This window comes from Haplochromis burtoni, unplaced genomic scaffold (assembly GCF_018398535.1).
Source record: "Haplochromis burtoni strain Fernald_Lab_line unplaced genomic scaffold, NCSU_Asbu1 Contig_31, whole genome shotgun sequence".
In the NCBI taxonomy this organism is placed as follows: domain Eukaryota; kingdom Metazoa; phylum Chordata; class Actinopteri; order Cichliformes; family Cichlidae; genus Haplochromis; species Haplochromis burtoni.
The window spans coordinates 2,004,771-2,023,822 of record NW_024582392.1 but is presented as its reverse complement, the minus strand read 5'-3'; the positions used below and the strand labels follow the sequence as shown (position 1 = coordinate 2,023,822).

At 42.6% G+C, this 19,052-nt stretch overlaps 1 protein-coding gene and 1 long non-coding RNA gene across 6 annotated transcripts in view; one reads left to right on the top strand and one right to left on the bottom strand.

The window, feature by feature from the left end:
- Positions 1-19,052, top strand: part of acap3a (ArfGAP with coiled-coil, ankyrin repeat and PH domains 3a) — a 70,874-nt gene that overhangs the window by 14,095 nt on the left and 37,727 nt on the right. For all 5 annotated transcript variants that reach the window (XM_042219315.1, XM_014332552.2, XM_005918854.2 and 2 more), the window contains exon 2: positions 14,511-14,568. In XM_042219315.1, coding sequence (XP_042075249.1) covers positions 14,511-14,568 — 58 coding nt within the window. The remainder of the gene's footprint in view (positions 1-14,510; positions 14,569-19,052) is intronic.
- LOC102310412 overlaps positions 10,461-19,052 on the bottom strand; it is a 49,122-nt gene continuing 40,530 nt past the window's right edge. Inside the window, exon 3 of the long non-coding RNA XR_001336171.2 lies at positions 10,461-10,999. This is a non-coding gene — a long non-coding RNA (uncharacterized LOC102310412). The remainder of the gene's footprint in view (positions 11,000-19,052) is intronic.

The window sequence follows — 19,052 nt, the reverse complement described above, 5'->3', positions numbered from 1 at the left end:
TAGTGACCGAAAGAACGAGATCGCGGATACAAGCGGCAGAAATGAGCTTCCTCCGAAGGGTGGCTGGCCTCTCCCTTAGAGATAGGGTGAGAAGTTCGGCCATCCGGGAGGGGCTCAGAGTAGAGCCGCTGCTGCTCCACATCGAAAGGAGTCAGCTGAGGTGGTTCGGGCATCTGACAAGGATGCCTCCTGGGCTCCTCCTGGGTGAGGTGTTCCGGGCATGTCCCACCGGGAGGAGGCCCCGGGGCAGACCCAGGACATGCTGGAGAGATTATATCTCTCGGCTGGCCTGGGAACGCCTTGGTGTTCCCCCGGATAAGCTGGAGGAGGTGGCTGGGGAGAGGGAGGTCTGGGCCTCTCTGCTTAGGCTGCTGCCCCCGCGACCCGGCCTCGGATAAAGCGGATGAAGATGGATGGCTGGTGTTCTACATGGGATTTTAAAGTGATGGTGATATTTAACCAGAGACCGAAATCTTTATAGTTTGAATATGGCCATGGGTGTGAACTTTCATAAAAGGTAGACTGTAGCGTTGCAATTGCCAGATTAAGCTAAAAACTGGAGGCTAAATATTTTAAGGTTATTACAGCTTCCTTCTGTTATGTAGTTTAATCGTTATGAATGAATAATTAACTCTTCACATTTAATTTTTTTTCCCATCACTAGACCACAGCGTCAGAAGAACAGAAAGATAATGTGGTGTGTTAATTTCTTTGTGACATTTGCTGAAGTGTGTTTGCAGGCTGTTGCATCACACTGCGCTGGTCGCCGGCGCGCAGCGGTGGTTTCGCTCTCACACTTGTGTTTTATCCATTACAGCGCTGAGAGTGAAACCTGCATTGTTGTGCGCTCATGTATTACGAGCAAAGTGGGAGCGTATTGTTTATGAAATCCCTAGAATAGCTTCACCACCGACCTGCAACAAGTCAAGGTCACGCGGGACTCGCTGGCTCCGTTCCCGTTCATTGTCTCCCTTCTCCAAGAACAGCGCTGTCAGCGGGAAGTTCGAAACATGTCTGCTTCCAAATCGACTCTAAATACCGGACGCTGAAATTGGTGGTTACATTTGTAGATGGACCTCATCTTCTCTTCCTCTCTGAGTCTGTTGTTGTGTTTATATGCTTTAGTGCCTTCAGATAATATCCCTAAAGACTAGGCATATTATTAGGAAGCTAATGGGTTTCTAACCTCAAAGCTCCAGAGGTTTTTAAGAGCCTTAAAGGTGTGATGTGTCGTACAGTGTTTATACATTTCTTTTGTATTTTCTTCATGTGGTTTGAAAATGATACAGATGGTTTATCCTTTATTAAGCACCTTACAGTATAATATATATATTATTTGTTTTGTTCTTTTCTTTCAGCTAAATTGAACTACTTTCTGTAGTCATAAACATCTTTGATTTTTTTTTTAAGTGGATTTGTTTGACATTGGGTGGGGCAGACACTTTCCACTGCCAACAAATGTTTTGTCTGCAAAACTGTAGAGCAATACGTACGTAAGTATAAATGCTGGCATTGCTTTTTGCCAGTTCTGTAGGTTTAATGCACAGCTCCCACAGCAAGTAACTTGCAACTGCAGGAAGTAGTCCTAGTTCACTTCTGAAGTCTCTCTGAGCTGCTCTTCACCTGCTGAAGGTTCTGGTTTGGGCGGCGGTCTAGCTCACAGAACAAGAACCGCTGTCAGCGACGTTAGAGAAGCTCCATTTGCAGGGCGATAGACTTTCTGGACAGCAACCCAATGACATTCATGAGCACAACATTAGCTGCGTGTCCAGCCAGTTTGCGGGGAAACGTGAGATAGGAAGAGCTGGAGCTAGCCGGGGGTTATTAGATATCATAAAATATTTTAGTTATATATTAATATTAACCGAGGAGACTAAAACTAACAGTAAAACTATACTTATTTAAAAATGCCAAACTATTAAAAACTCTGGAACTAGTTTGTTAGCCATCAAATTTCAGAATAAAAGCCAGGTGAAAGAAATGCTAAAATGAGTCACAAAATGCACCCGTCCAGCCTGCCCAAGTAAAGTCTGTTTGAGAGAAACACTGGGCCTAGTTTGGCTTCACTTTCTTGTACCGTCATCAGCTTTATATACAAGCCCAAGCCTTGATCAGTGAAATTGATTCTGGAGCCGCTGGTAGGTTCGAGAGCCTCCTTATTGCTCATGTATTTGGGAATAATCGGAGCTTACTCAGCAGTACCAGTGAACACACGTGGTATCTGACTGCTTCCCTTCAGGTTATCCAAATAGAAAAGATGCTTTTCGTAAAGGCAAAAGCGAGAGATCCACAGTCAGTTGTATGATGGAGATGTGATGTTGCTTTTAGACACTCTCTCCTGACTGTCTTCAGTGCTGAAATCCATCCAGCTGTCTGACTGCAGAATGAAAGGAGATATTGTGCAGGAGACGTCTGTTCCAAAGCTGACCTGCAGTTAAAGCTTTGAAATATTAGTGGAAAGGCTGACACGGGAAAGAAAACCATCACGGATCCAACTCCGATGTAACAGGAGAGAGACTTTCAGGGTTATAATTGTGGATTTCGGGGCTGTGCTTTTTACACACTCTTGATGCAAGTCCTCAGCCCTGAAATCCAGCTAATAACTCAGGTTTGTGTACCCTAACATTAATCTGTCTGAGAAGAAGCTAAAATTAGATAATCCAGATGTTTTGCCATTTCTCTCTGGCGCAAGTCCGTGAGCCAGACGAGTTATAAATGGAAACGTTATTTTCCTTATTAGAAGAATCTCAGAGGATGACTTCAATGAGAGCGAGGCAGCTGTACTTGACATATTTGCATATTTTGTACATGAAAGAGCCTTTTATCATGTGGTAATTATTCTGACTGCCTTTAACATGTTTTTTTTCCTTTAGTCCAAAATGTGTAGATGTCTTTGTTAGGAGTGTGTCGGCACGGCATCCTCGCGGATGTGTTCAAGCAGACTGTTACGAATTTGAGCGAGCGTGATTTCAGAAAGAGCGGGAAAGGCTACCTCAGCTGTTTTTTCTGCGCAGCTGTGAAGCAAACGGAGGAGATATGCCGTGACGTTCCCGTTTCTTTGGCAGACGAGCCCTGCTCTTGTCTTTGAGTCCCTCTGTGCTGCAGAAGAGGGCCGAGGGCAGCTGCTCAGAGGTCACGGCGGGGTCGGGGTTTGGCAGTCAGTGCTTACTCTTAAGTGTGAATAAGGTGCAGCTCTTTCTGAGCAAGTGTTACATTCAAATGTTAAAAAATTGCCTGTTATATAGTTATACTGGAAGTGTAATTGGTTAACAGCTGGTCCACTGAAATATCTTAACATCTGTTGGCTTGATTGCCATGAAATATTAAATGGACGTTTGTGGTTCCCAGAGGACGACTTGTACTGACGTTAGTGATCTCCTGACTTTTCTTCAACTGTTAACAGGAGGTGGTTCATGGTCTGCAAGTATCTGATGATTTAATAACAAGTTTGAAATCGGTTGATTTATTTTAATTCTGAAGAGCAGGGCTGCATGATTGTGGCTAATTACTGGAAGAAACAATTCATAATCATGATAATCACAAAACGTTGTAAACAGAACACTGCTTTTATGCTCAAATCTTGCATGTGAATTCTTCTTGAGCCAAACAACGAGTGATGATTAGATTTGAGAGAACGCTTGATTTGCCTTTACTTTATGGTTTAATTGGCAGAGCATGCATTTTAGCTATTGCTCAATGGTGTTAATTTAATTGTGGGAAGCCAAAAAGAAAAGTTTCTACACATCCTTCTTAATTAATGGTTAAAGGATCGTATATAGTGCTTTCTATCTAACATTCACACTGTGATGAACATATTGGGAGCAATTCAGGGTTTAGTATCTTGCCCAAAGCATGCAGACTGGAGCAGGCAGGGATTGAACCAGCAACCTTCCGATTAGTAGATAACCTGCTCTACCTCTTGAGCTGCAATAAAAAGGCTTGGGTTCTATTTATACAGTAGTGGAATTGAAATATTAGAATTTAAAACTGTATAGTTTCTGTTCTATAAAGTCTCACTTTACTCTGTCTTTGCAGGTAGAGGAGGTGAAGTGATGAAGCAGTAGCTAAGACAGCAAAATAATTCTTTCATGGTCAAACTAGCTTTGGGTGGCCAGGTTACATTGGTAGATGGTTATAATTGTATGCAGTGACTGGAGTGAGTAAAGAGAAACTTGAGGGTGTTAAAATAGAGGAGAAACCAGGGAACAAAGGAAAGACACAGCTTTCAAAACGACTAGGCTTTAAAAAAAATCTAAAGCTTGGCAAGATCAGCAGGAAAAAAAAATCCTAAAACACCGAACTAGTCCTCTTATTTTATCTCATGCTTTGTTATGAGATACATACTGATTTTCATCCTTCATTTTGGCAGGATATAAATGCAACACTTGGGTGCAGGAGTGTTGCTTGATTTGAATGTTTCTGCTGAAGAGTCTCTCTGTTGTCGTGCAGCATTGAGAAGATGGGATTCATCTGCTCAGATTATGTGGGAATTTTATCCCCTGCTCTGTGTTTCCCTGCCTGTTTGCGTTGTCGCTTTGCTGCCTGTGATCAGCTGGCCGATGGACAGCATCAGAGCTCAAGTCTCTCACCAAGGGAAGCTCTGAAAATATGCACGCATTCTTCAAGGTCCAGCAGGACATAACAGACTAACGGAAGAGAGAGAGAGCATAAAAAATCAGAATCTGTCATGCACAGCTTGCAAAGTTTGATTGGCTTATGTGTTGGCGTTTTTGTTCTTGCAGTCTTGTTTTTCCAGTAATTTTGCAGATGAAGCCAGTTTAGCCACTGTCAGAAGTGTAAAAGTTGTATGAAACCTTCTAAGGCCTTGTAGAGACATTTTTGAAGTCTGAAAATAACCATTATGATACTAAAGAGAGGATGATTTAAATCAGATTTCACCAAAAATAAAGACCGGAGGAGCTAACACACTGAATACAAATAGATATGGGAAAAACACATAAACACTAATACCTCAGTTTTATGGTTTTACATAATATTTTTCACTTTTTTTTTAAAAAATGTAACATTGTAAAATAGACAGTTTTAATACAGATTTGCAGATAGTCCACATATGTTGGCAGGCTTGCAGATAGAAGTGAATAGATATCATTTAAGTCGGGTAAGGTGGTATTAAGTTGTGTGTTTTAAAAGAAAAAGTGTGTATGTGTTCCGAGCTGTGAGACCATTAGACTGTGTGTGGATGTGGCAACATCATCTATCTTTTATATCATCACTGTAGACGAGATCGCTCACCAAGACTTGGAGAGTAAATTATGATGGATGGCCGTCTCTAACCACAGCTGGATCAAAAACCAGCAATAAAAGTTGAATTTGCTTTTTTGTGAACTTTTTTAATTACCTGTGGTTTTTCCTGTGGAGTCAGAGGGACCAAATGAAGATGTAATTGCCATTTCAGAATTAAAAAAAATATTAAAGAAACAGTGAATATTTATAGTTTCTGACAGTGAGATGGTCTTATATTAAAAAAAAAATGCAAATGCTAGTATAAATGAGTCCCTGTGGTATTACTGTTGGCATTCAAAAAGTCGTTAATGCTTCTGTTTGAATCTTCTTTAGTTTCTTTCTACGCTGAATATTTTTCGCTGTGCCTTTCCATCTCTTTCTGAGGAGAAGCTTCAAGCTTCGTGCTGCTTCCCTCAGGATTTATGTGCTGTGGTCTGTGGTGTTCGGAGGAGTATCACACAGCCAATGCAAGCATGAATGAGGGAGAGCTGGCATGGGTCTGGCAGAGACAGAGGAAAAGGAGGAGGAAGTGGTGGTGATGGTGGAGGGAGCAGACGAGCAAAAGTTCAGCCACAGCAGGCAGACTGGTCATCTGAGGTGGAGCGCTTAACACGCAGCCAGACTCTATCCCACTTGGCTAGAAAAAACATCAGCTGTTGGTTTTGGAAAGGTCGTGTGCAGTCCAGATATCCTCCCTATCTCTTCACCTTTCTCTTTTGCTTCTCCTGGCCTTTGTTTCTGGGCCAGACATCTCTCAGTGGTCTCAGCGGAGATCTGATGGCGGCCTATTAGCAGTGAGCTCAGCTGGGCTCCACATGCATACAGTGCGATAAGTTCCTGACATCTTATCAGAGTTTTGGCTCTGGTGAATTCTTTACAGTGAAGTCATAAGGGAGGAACGGATGATAGATGATCATATGAGAGGCTCTGACACTCACAGAGCAGCTTTAACTCAGTCTGCCTTTCTTTGGGCTTCACTGAGCCCCTGCGATCCCAAATAACCAGCATCCTGAAGCTTATCCCGCTGGATCTGTTAGTTCAGGTGTCCCCTGGAGCAAAATACTTATCTTCACCTTCAGAACTTAAAAATGTGATACTTGCAGAGGAATTTGGCTTTTACAGCAGTGAAATAATAGAATAAAACAAAAGTAGTAGCTCACACTCACTAAATTAAAATCTGCTTAATGTCAACAATGTCTAATGTTTATACTGGTCTTTTTAACTAAAGAAACACCAACATCCTTAATTCCAACGCCCACTGTTAACATCTTTTTTGACAGTGAAGAGTAGAAACAAAGTTTTCAAAGAATGAAACTCAATATAATTAATAAAAGAACATGCACTGAATCTGGGGATTCAATATTTGGATCGGATATCAGTTTTGATCTTGAGCCGACTAACTTAGTCCATTTGTTATTATTGTTTTATTGATTAATTGCATTTTAATGGTCCGTGCCTTCCCTGAACTTGACACCAGCGAGTTTCCATACACAGAGGCAAAGATCAGAGACTCGAAATCGTTTGGTGATCTCTGTATTAACCCACTAAATGAGTGGGTGGGCTTGGAGGGCAGTCTGTCTGCCAGAGTTGGTGAATGGTTGCCACTCAGCTATTTGGCTATAAAACAGATATTTGGTGGTGGGGGTGAACGCTTCCCTTCACTTGCAGAGTATGCCCTGAACGTGCTCCTATCTGGATACATCCACGTTAACCCAGTGACAGCTCACACATCCAGTACATGTAACTAAATCTCTACTTTCAGCGATGCTGCAATTGAAGCATAAATGAGTCATTATCGCTGCAGCAGACACGTCACTTTTGCGAAGCCATTAGCACAGATGTGTGTTCCTGAAGAGGGTTTGGGGGTTTAATGCGGCGACGCAGTCAGCACAGTCTGTGGCAGAAATTTGAGCTGAGCTGTCGGAGAACAGAAAGCCGTTCAGTTTAAGTATGAGTGACACATCTAAGCTTTCAAGTGGAAAATAAAGGCAAGGCTTATGAAACAATAGTCAGGGCTTTGAACATATGTTGGGAAGGATTTTTACTGCAAACATCTGAACTCCCCCTGCACCGTAAATGATTGGGTTACTGCAGACCGTAGAAAAGCACAAGTCTTGGTAAAAGATGAAATAAATGTGACACCAACTGTATGAATACAAAAATCTCTACGGAGGACACAGGGTTTTGGTTGGTGAATTGAATGCATCATTGGTTGTAGTTGTAGGTCGCTTGCTTACCCCAACTGCCTCATTGGCTGCTTCTATTCCTCCTCAGCTTTACGTGTCACACAGCAATAATAGTTCCAACTTGTGTATTTCCATTTTACAACTTTGACTCTTGGTAATATGGCCTAACAAGCGAAAGATCCCTTGGTTTTATTATGGGAGGAGACACATCCCATTGGGATGGGAAGGGCATCCGATGCGAAACATCTGCTAAATCAAACATATGGAGGTACCTTCTGTTGCGAGCCCTTATGAAAACCACCTGGTTTTTGTCCTCTTAGTTTGAAGCGACTGTATTGATGCATTGCACAGATTCAGATCTGCTAAATAGAGATAAAATACAAATTAAATACTAGAAACTGACACCAAAAAACCTGGTGTCTGACCATCGTCTTGCCATCCATCATCGCCTTCAACTAATGCATTATTTTTGCAAAGCAGTCTTTGAAATCTGAAATAACATCAGATTAAAAATAATCAATTTTAAAAAGGAAAAGCTATCATTTGCAGAACAGAACATCTTATTATCTCTAGCTTTAGTGTTTTTGGTTTTTAGAAAGGCTGCAGTAGAGGACACTCAGTGCTCCAGTATTTGGAGAAATCCACAGTTTGAAAGTCCTGCCAGTCATCTCTCAGGGGAAGTTATTTTTGAGTTAGAGCTCTGAAAATGGACTGTGTAGATTTATATTTAATGGTCAGCATGGCATAGCCAGGGGTGACTCCGTGATCTTGCTTTTAGCTCACGCAGTGAGTGGTCTGGAAGAGCAAGAGGGGGGGGGGAGGGCAGAGGGCATTAGGTTATTTTTAGCTGCATGGCTCCTAAGTTGTAGCTGAAGGGGGTATGCTGAGTACACTCACCCTCCCTCCTCCAATAATCAACCATTCAGCCATGCAGTCCAGCCTCAATTAGGGCACTAAAGCAATCAATATTGTGACAAAATGCAGTTTCTCCAGACAGAAAGTGCTCCATCACCGAGCCTTCAGACAGACGTACAGATACGCTCGTGCTGTCTCCAGTCCCTCCACTCCTTCATCCGACCCCACCTTTCCTCCGCGCTTCACTGGGGTTTGAATGATGATGCGGACATGCTGAAGAGTGTGCTGATTGTTGATGATCACTCAAAGATAACAGTGGGTCTATTGCACAGCTGTGTGCTGACACTGCTTCATCACTCAGTGGCTAATTCATCCTCCCAGTGGGCTTGCTGTCTGGAGGTTTAGCCGCAGGTTTTGCCCCAGCTGGAAGACGCTTGTCGGTCTGGTTGAATTTTAGGGGTCATTACATGCACCCAGTGTTTGCAGTCTCTTTAGCATCCCACCTGCTTGCTGTCCGCCCAGACCACCAGGTGGCTCTGCCTCAGTGTCTCCCTCCAAAACACAACCCTCTCTGATATGAATGCTCATCAGCATCACACACAGCTTCACACACTGCAGCCAAAACAATACATTTTAACTAACGCTCAAGGTATTCCTTCATCTCCATTCCTTTGTTGTGTTACTGCAAACCTGTAAAAATGCATTTTCTCTCACATTTATTTGAGGACTTTTTATACTGAATACTTGACAGGTTAAGATCCTGCATATTATTCATATTACAAGTGCAAATAGGTGTTTCTAAGCCAGCTGAGACACGTGGTGGTTGGCAGGACTCATTTCAAATGAGTCCATCCTGCTGGGGACCCACCACTCGTGAGAGGAGCTGTTGGGATGTGGTGATTTGTGGATTAGGTTGTCTAAATGTTTAAATGTCCAGGCTTGTAACAGTAAGTCAGGATACACACTGATGTGATGGCAGGCGTTCCTGACATTTTGATGGATGTTTTTGCTGTTGTGATTGTCATAGCAACAGTAAACAATCATCACAGGTAAACTGACTAACTTACTGCCATAAATCTTTACATATCACCCTATTTTTGAAACTTTTGCACTGGCTTCCTGTTGGATGTAGATTTCAGTTTAAAATCTTGGTTCCCACTTTTCTCCAAACCAGGTTCTCGGATCCCTGGATAAGAGCCTTCCTGTGATTCTGTGTAACTGAGGGTGATTGGGACTTCCAAATTTTAACTTCCAAACTTCGGAACAGCTTCCCACTCTCTCTTTGCACCCGTGACTCTGTGACAGCCTATAAAGAGCAGCTTAAAACTCACCTGTTCAAACAGGTTGTGTTTGTGTTGTTTCGCTCGGTGTCCTGTGTGTCTGTTTTGCCTTTGGTGAGGGATTCACACATCTTTACCAATTAAACTTTCCTGTAATTTTCAGTGGGCTGAATTGGAACGTCTGGTGGATTGGTTCTGGTCCCCAAACCACACGTTTGACAGCTGAGGTCTAGAATGATTGTGATGTACATGTTACTAATCTGACTGTTTCCTTTCATTTACTTGTAACAAACATGTTATTTCACTGTAATGTTTATGTAATGTTTTCAGTGGAATATGATTAGAGAGAAAGGTTGTTGTAAAGAGAATTATCGCTTCAATCTGCAGCTCTTGCATTAGCATTTCAGCTTATTGTTTTCCTGTTTTGGATCACGGTCTCTGCTCTTAAGGTGTCATTTTCTGCTGCAGCAGCTGTTCTTGAGATAAAAAGCTCCAAATAACCTTGGTACATGACTAAGACACAGTTAGAGACCAGCTGAACTGACATCTTAACCTCAGAACCCAAAGGTGGACACAAAAATAACCTGGTTTAAGTGAAGGATGTGACTAAAATTTTCCACCACTGCTGTCTGAACTGAAAACATTTTCCCTGAGAAGATACTTTAAACCACAAAACAGCTGGCCAGCATGGACATCACACTTATTTACCTTCCAGCATTTCAAAAGATCTCCGTTTAGCATCAGGTGGAACTGGTTAAGACGTGCAGTGGTTCTCAAATTAACGAGAAACAGAGGTGTTCTGTGACTTTGGGCCAGTAAAAGGCACCTCAGCCTCTCCCCTGGATGCCCAGTCAGCACGCCACCAGCCAGAAACCATCAGACCTGCAGCTTGCTCAGCACAATCTCTGTGTTTATTATGTTTTTACACCGTGGCTTAACTACACGGCTTCATGTCGGATGAATGTTTTAGACGGCGTGTTTTAAATGTACTGTGGGTGTTGCTGTTGGGTCTTAATCAGCCATTAAGGAGCGGCGTGTTTACGTGAGTTGATTGGTGGCGTCTGTGTGAACCACATCTGGATGTACTGCTGTTTAATGGGCTCCCGATGAGGTTTTAATGGAGGTGGTCTCTTGTCGCTCCAGCCCTGTAATGAGTCGCGTAAGGCACTATTTGGCTTCCCCGCTCCTCTTGGTGTGAATGAGGGTCAGCTCACAAGCGCATCAGGGACTTCTGCGGCCCACTTAAGAGACGGTTACCGTGGCTACAGGCCCGAGGCTCCATCTGCATGTATTATAGGAGGCGTGTGCATTCAGAAAAAAAGGGGAGTGGGGGGGATACAGCTTGGAGGGAGCAGCTGTCCTACGAGCCGGTCTCTGCACATCTGGGACGGCTAGCTGGGGTGTCACCACGCTGTACCCGAAACTCGTCCATCACTGCAAGACACACATTGTTCACATTATGGTGTTGTTAGACCAGCGTAACTGAGGTTTAATGTTTGTGGCATCTTTTGTGTTTGTGTACACGATGTTTTGAGAGGATTTTTCCACTTTGCCCAACAGACTGGAACTGAAACACTTGGCTAGTTTCAGTCATTTGTTATCATGCCAAACATTCTGAGGTTTTCATTTTCCATGATCAGGGTTTTTGCCAGCGTTTTGAAAGCCTGGCCTAAGTTGACCCCCCGTCAGGCAGGGCTAAACATCACAGATTTTTATTTATTAGACAAAACCTACAAACATTACATTGACTAACCTGTGATTTCCAAAAGTGTGGGGACTATCATGGTACTGCAGGTGAGCCAGCAGAAGGTATTTTCAGCTTTTAATTTTCAGTTTTGACATTTAGTTTTAAACTGTAGACACAGAACTAGTGACAGCAGTAGGATATAAAAAATGGCACGTTGTTTTTAATTTTCCGACCCATTTTTGATCCTGAATTCGCCTTGTATGTCGTGAAGAGAAGAAGAAAACTTAAATTGAGCAGAAGTAAATCTTCTTTGGTTTATCTCATCAAACAGTTCAGATGTCCTATTGTAAATTTTGTGATAGGCATTTTTTTCCCAGTATTTTTCAGTATTTTATCCAATAATCAGTTAATGTGTGGATTTAAATAATGAGTGGCAGATAAAGCCATAATGAAAAATAAGCTGGTTTGAAGGGTTGGCCTAAGCCCAGTGGTCGACCTTGATAACCACAGCTTCTACTCTCACCACGTGAAGTATCATCTGAATATCCATCCATCCTTCATCAATCTTGAATCTTGGACAAAATGAAACATACAATCTTTTCAGCGAGCTCTGGTCTTCCCCTGATTAGGATTCCTTTAGACTCGAAGAAACAGCGACCCTTATATTCGCAGTGTTGAAGTACGCCAATTTCACGGATTCTTTTTGATGGTAGTGATCAGGCGGAAACTTTTACTTCCAAAATTAGACGTCTTTATTTGCGCTTAAAATAAATAAAATACAGATGGATCCGGAGACCTACCTAACTAGCCTGCCTCCGCTACGTCTAGCGAGGTCTGGCTCACAACCGGAAGTCAACACAGTCTTATGGGTTCGGTGGCCCGCCCATTGTACCCCCCCTTCAACTGTCCTGCCTGCGGTCTTCCCCACTTCAGCACTCTAAACAAAATCACCCAAGTTTAAGCATAGCTTTCTAATCCTCTCTACCTACAATGAAAAAATGAAAGCATGAGTACATAATCACATTTCCCACAAGCACCCCTTCTCACAACAGCCTCATTGTTTTGGTTACTCCAAAATAATGAGATTGGTTACTTCTGAGAGCACATGACCATAGTTGAGGGTTACAACATGATGGATTGGTAAATCAAAAGCTTCTCCTTCAGGTTCATCTGTTGCTTTACCGCAGCAGACATGGCCCAAAATACAGTACACCTCACCAAACACCCTGAGAAGTTAACTACTTTTTTTAGGGCAGCAAGTCTGCTAGAACAGTTGCTATCTATTTTTAACCTTATCTCGTTTCTTAATAACTCACAAGAAGTCGATTATTATAAAAAAAAAACCCACCAAAAGCATCTAAACTCTTCTGTGGACATTTGCAAATAAAACATGACATTAAAATCAGTCCCAAGAACTGCTGGAGCCATGAACACATGAGGAGAACTAGCCTTTTGAAAAGCGAGCGCCTGCTAAGCGCTGCACTATCACATTTTTTAAAAAGAGCAGCTTCTAAAATGACATCAGCAATGAAAACAGTTTCGCTCACTGGCAGATAATCCCTGGGCGTGGTTGGGCTCAGAGCCGTTCAGCAGGAGATCAGTTGAGGTTACAACAGCACGTGTCCACATGTGGAATAATATGGTATTGATTATTTAGGTAATGCATGTTTCCATTCTGCACGAGTTAGAGCTTTTGACAGACATTTCCTCTCTGGAGCATTTCTCTCCCCCAATCCTCTCGGTTCCATATTAAGGGAGTAGAAGCTGTGGGGGTTGGAGAACATGTGCCATCCTCCGTCCCATGAGCTTGTTCAAGCGGATTAATCCACCAGTGGCCAGAGAGGAAGAAATGAGTCGGAGATGTGTATTCTGCCAGCCACGACTGCAATCTGATGGAGCTGCTGTGCGATTCGTAATACAACATTGATATAAAACTTGGAAAAAGGAGTCCTGTGTGTGAAAAAAGTGTGAATTGTCAGACATCTTTCTTCTTTTCCCTCGCTCTGACACCTCCTGCCATCCATCTCGACCTTGCTATACAAATTTGTCATGCAAACAACACCTGTTGTTTACTGCTTTCCCTCTAAGTCTGTAGATATTCACATCAACTATGAACACATTAGATTTCTGACGGGCGGCTTAAGATGGCAGACATGCTTGCGCTTGGGTAGACTGATGCTAATGGTAGTTTGACTTGTATGCTTACCTTGTGGGTTTTACCTCCACTGGATAAATCCAAAAGGTCACTCCTTTTTTTCATTTTGGCTCAACGTGCATTAAAGCAACAAACGATTTTGAGTCTTTAGGGGTGAGCAGTAATGCACATTTGCTTGTAAAGGTGGTTAAATTGAGCAACCAGGCATCCAACAAGTCCTTATCATTAAACAGTGAAGGAAGACTTCAACACACAGCACTTCCAAATTGCACACTAGCACTGGATGAGCCAGTTCTCCCAGCTTTGAAATCGCAAACAGGACAAATCAGCTGTGCTCAGCCATCTGCAAACACAGAATTTGGGTGTAATTAGTTCTGCTGGTATTTGGCGGTAAAGCCAAGTTTTAACAGTGTGTGTGCTCTAGGCCTCATAGATAACTGTACAGCTGCTTGGATATTTGTGTTGCCTGGAACAAGAGATCCAGTCTGACCGACTGACCAACATTTCCATCCCTGGGGTTCACGCTAAAAATTGGAAAATGTGACTACATGAAGAAGCTGGCTGTAGATCATATTTAAACCATCAGCAACAGGAAGCACATACCGTAACAGATGAGCGGCACTAAGGGCGGTGAACGTAGACGTGCTCGCAGCGCACATACTCTGACATGACCTCAGCATGCGGAGGAGCCTCTGAGTGGTGTTCGTAAGGCCTGTGTCATGCTGCCTCTGGGTGTAAATCACACGTCTCTCAAGGGTGGAGAGGGGAGCTCCAGATGCGGCTGGGTGCGGTTTCAGTGTTGACAGTGAGTAGGTGGACTGGGGGTTGTGTGATGAGCCAGACAGCTATGTTCCCCTCGCTGCGGAGAGACCATGTCTATCACTTTGTTTTGACAGAGCTGAGCTGCTCCCAGGATGGCGTCTCGCTCATTAAAAACACACCCGGAGTCTCGCCTGGCTCCGCAAAACTCTGTTTCATTTCTGGGAATGTGGGGAATAATAAGACTATTGCAGATCAACTGTTTTCCAATAAGTTAACATAATTCAATTTGTTACACATTACCACACGTGTAATAATGGATTTTTCCTGCTTTTATTTTTCAGGGCGAATATTGATGAGGTAGAAACAGAGGTGGTGGAGATCGAGGCAAAACTAGATAAGGTAAGACGGTTCTTCTAGTTAACTAGTTAACATACAAAGATGATGCTGTAAGATGTTGTGAAAGGGGAAAATGTAGTGCAAATTGTCTTAATATTTATGTCTGTGGGCTTTCTTTTTACTTCTACTGGTGTCTTTCCTTTGCTTCTTTCCATAAAGAAGTTATTGCGAATGAAAGACTGAAAACAATATTGGATAAACAAAGTAAGCGTTCTATAATGTTTTCAGTTTTCCCAGTCCACGCTGTCAGTACTTGCTTTGTTTTTCTTGCTCTATAAGCAGTAAACAGAAACCAGGCCAAGTTTCAATAGCTTTTTCAAAAACGTGTTCAGAATAAATGAAACAGAAACTCAGCCCCGAGCACACCTGAAGGCAAAAGACCTGCCGCCTTAAAGAAGCCAGTCCGGTTTTATGAAGCTTAGGGGCACCAACGTTTTTTGGTGTGTGTGTGGGTTTTTTTTTTTTTTAGAAAAGCAAACATAATGAGGTCATGGCGTTAAGTGTCAGTGTGGCAAGCTGTAAGATTGTTGATACTAAACGTTCACTTGCAACATTTTTTCAGCTAAATCGTCCAGTCTTACAGTATGATATGAAGCTTTTTTTATGGTAATGTTTAGTCCCTTTACCTGAGCTCGGTAAAGATTGTGATTTTTTTTCCCCCTTAAAATTCAATCAAAAAGGTGATCTGAAACTCTTAAATTAGAAATCTCTATTGCAGATTTTTCTGAAAGACTTTGTAAAGACAGTTTCTTTTATTTATATATATATGATAGATTGCATTTATATAGCGCTTTTCGGGGCCCTCAAAGCACCTTGCAATTCCAATACTCATTCACACACTGGTGGAGGCAAGCTGCAGTTGTAGCCACAGCTGTCCTGGGGCAGGCTGACGGAAGCGAGGCTGCCATCTCGCGCAATCGGCCCCTCTGGCCATCACCAGTAGGCGGTAGGTGAAGCGTCTTGCCCAAGGACACAACGACCGAGACTGTCCGAGCCGGGGCTCGAACCGGCAACCTTCCGGTTACAAGACGAACTGCCAACTCTTTAGCCCACGATCGCCTTTAGCGCTTGTAATCAGACCCCTAAATGATGCCAGTCATATATTTAGGAAGATTAAAAAAACAAGTTATTTTCTGTTTTTCTCTTTTTTTCTTACAAGGAGAATTTTTATACTTAAAAGTCAATATTTTGTTAATATTTATGTTAAAATCTGAACTATCAGAACTGCGTGTTTGGATAGTTTAAAAGTGAAGTAAAGCAATCTTTTACACTGCTGCCATCCACAGAGTTACACAGCCGTGCATGCACCTCTCTCCATGAGAGCATCTCAACTATATTTTTAGCAGAAATATCTCAGTTTGCACATTTGCAGAAGTATAAAATCATCTTTTTTCCCCTTTAAAAAACCAAACTCTGTTGTAAATTAGAAACATTTGGAGAAGCCCACCTAGTGTGCCAAAGAAGCCTATCCCATGTTTTATGTTTTTAATTATTAATGAGGGAATCCTTGCAAACATATGGGACCCAGTGAAATTCACAGGGTGTTTCTCACACTGACTGCAGCCCTGATTGGTAGAAATACTGCAGAACTAATGGCTGAAAAAGAGGAATTTTGGTCTCTTTCCACATTTTGTCACACTATATTGAGTTGCGGCAGACCTTAGCCACAGCCTGCCTATTACACACAGGATTATATCACTGTGCAGTGCCTAATCCCTTAGTGCTAACACTGCTAGCATAATGGACGGGGTATTGTTGCTCGGCCCAGTTGAAGAGTTCAGCTCAGGTTTGCTGAAACGTGACGTGGCAGCAGTGCAAGATGGGGATTACAGAAAACATCAGACTGCATGGCTTTCAGAGCGTGCAGTTGCCCTGTAATAAGGCAGCCAGATGTTCCAGCTGTAATGCTCCTGTCACAGGTCCATCTGGTGCTGTTCTCAACCTAACCCTGACCCTGACTCTGACTTGCATGTGTCAGAAAGAGCCAGCACTAATCAGGCTGTTCTTTTACTGCCATCATTGTTGGGAACCTCCATTGTTAGTTCATATACCAGGCCACAGGCATTCCTGTCATTTTTAATATTCATCTACCAGGGTCTTCACAAAGATGCATTTAACCATCAACATACTCTAAAGAGGCTTACATGTGTGTAAAAGGTTTGTTTAACATTTAAACATATTTTCTTTACGTTTATAAACATAAACATTTATAAAATAAAATATTTTTTTGTACTTACACTCACAGATGCTAATGTTTTTGTCACTTTTTACAGAATCAAACTCAAAGTAATGTCAGTACTTCCAAGCATTAAACGCTGCATGGTCATACTCTCTCCCACGCTCCATATTATCCATGTTGATCTGCACACGTCTGTTGCTGCCACGAACGTCACACGCTCGTACGTCATTGTCATGAGACACTCTCAGAAACACAATCGCGGTTTAGTAACACAGTAACGCAGCGTGCTAACAGGAAAGTTACAGTAATCAGATTACTTTTTTGCAATAGTAATCCCTTACTTTACTTGTTACTTGAAAAAACCATGGACTGGTACCAGTCCGTGAGTCCTTTCGTACCGAAAGTTGAGGCTTGGGTGTGAAATTTATGCTTTTCAGGGTTTTCAATCGTTAACTCGGTTTCCCTGGCTCTTTTTCCGTGTTGTCGTTGTGTGTCTTATTTTGAAATAAATATTTACACGTTACCATAGCTACCAGAGAGTATTAAGGGGCAGAGAGGAGGATGTTACTCTCAGTGTTTTTGGCACATTTCAGGAGGATGCTGCTTAAAAAAGTTACACAATTACACAGTGAATTTGCATTTATTATTATATTTACAAAATACCACAGTTTTTGTCTTGGTCATATCATTTTATTTTGTTGTATTTATCCGCGACACCTGAAAGGCCGGTCCGTGAAAATATCGTCTGACATTAAACTGGTACGTGGCGCAAAAAAGGTTGGGGACCGCTGCACAAGAGGACAGAAAAGTGTGTCATTCCTTACTGATTGAGAAGTGAGTACTGGACATTGCTGGCAGTCACTGGGTCAGATTAGTTGCAAAGAAGTATACGGTGCTGCATGGAAAACCTTGGGATTGTTGAGGTCACCTGTAGTTTACATTGCAGACCTGCCTTGAAACCCTACAACTCTGCAACCAACTTGTTTTGAATGGTTGGCTTGCAGGACTAAGGCACTGCTTTTGCTTTGATGGTGACCAATATCTGTTTGTGGTTTGTGTTATAGTTTTTACTCCTGTTCTGTGAGTTGATGGCAAATTACGGGTGACTGCAGCAAATCAATCTCAAGGAGATTTTTGATGTGGCACTGTCTTTGTGAACAGTTACACCTAGCCAGCAACCACTCACTAGCTTATTGGAGACTACACAATGACTGGTTTCTAGGCCTGTGTGGGACTCGTAGACCGCGTGAAAGATGGACTCAGCTACCGCCTCCCATTGGTTTGTGATGAGGTGTTCACCTGTTTCTGCTGCACTAAGGGGTGGAGCTGACTGTGAAACTGAACCAAATCCTCCTTTCTGACTCCATCATAATCATAATTTACAAAATAGACTTCAGTATGATTTGAAAGTAGTGATTATGCACCTAGAGTCATCAGGAAAGCATTTAAAGAGGGCACAGAGTAAGAGAGCTGATGGCTCTGAAGTTATCCCCTTCTGGCTTTTAAAGACCTTTGGGAGATACAAGTTTAAGGGACTTTTAGTCCCCCCTTCTTTTTTTTTTAAGACCAGGAAGCAATTTTATACTTTTGTTCAGTCTATCTCTACACAAATCTCTTTGCAAATCTATGGGGAGTGCTGCAGACTGGCTGTCTGGTGAGCTTTAGCAAGCTTTTTGTTAGTATTATTAATAGCAGGATAGGTAAAGCCTTGTTTTCAGTCATAATGCTAGGCTAATGGTGAGTTTGCTTATAAACCAAAGAAAAGGCCACATCAGATTCATGTCTGGTTAGCAGCTGGGAGGAAATGAGTCTTGCTGGAGAAGACGGGTGCTGAAAAGCAGAAAACCTGGCATTAGAACACAGAGTGAAAAATAAGAAGAGATTAATTTTCCTCTCATGAAACCAGAAGCTAAACAAAGCAGCCGTTATAGCAGACAGAAAAAACCTGCTGACAGAGAAAATGTTCTTGGAAATGCACAAAAACATTCATGCTGAGTTGCCGGTGTCTGCTGTCCATTATCCAGTCCTGGATAACATTGGCTCTTTTACATGCGTGCAGGGTGGCTAGCTGATGTCAGGGGCTGACATACGGAGCCCACCTGCACACACTGCCATATGTGAACACAGGTGATGGATAGACAGCACACATGCAGCTGGATGACTCCATCCCCATCTGGGGCTCAGGTGCAGCGACGAGCTGAAAACGCAGAGAAACAAAAGCTTGAGTGTTGTGACTCGAGCATGTGATGTTGAGTTATAAAAACCGCTGGCCTTAAGCGTGGATCGTACCTCAGTGATGGGTCACACG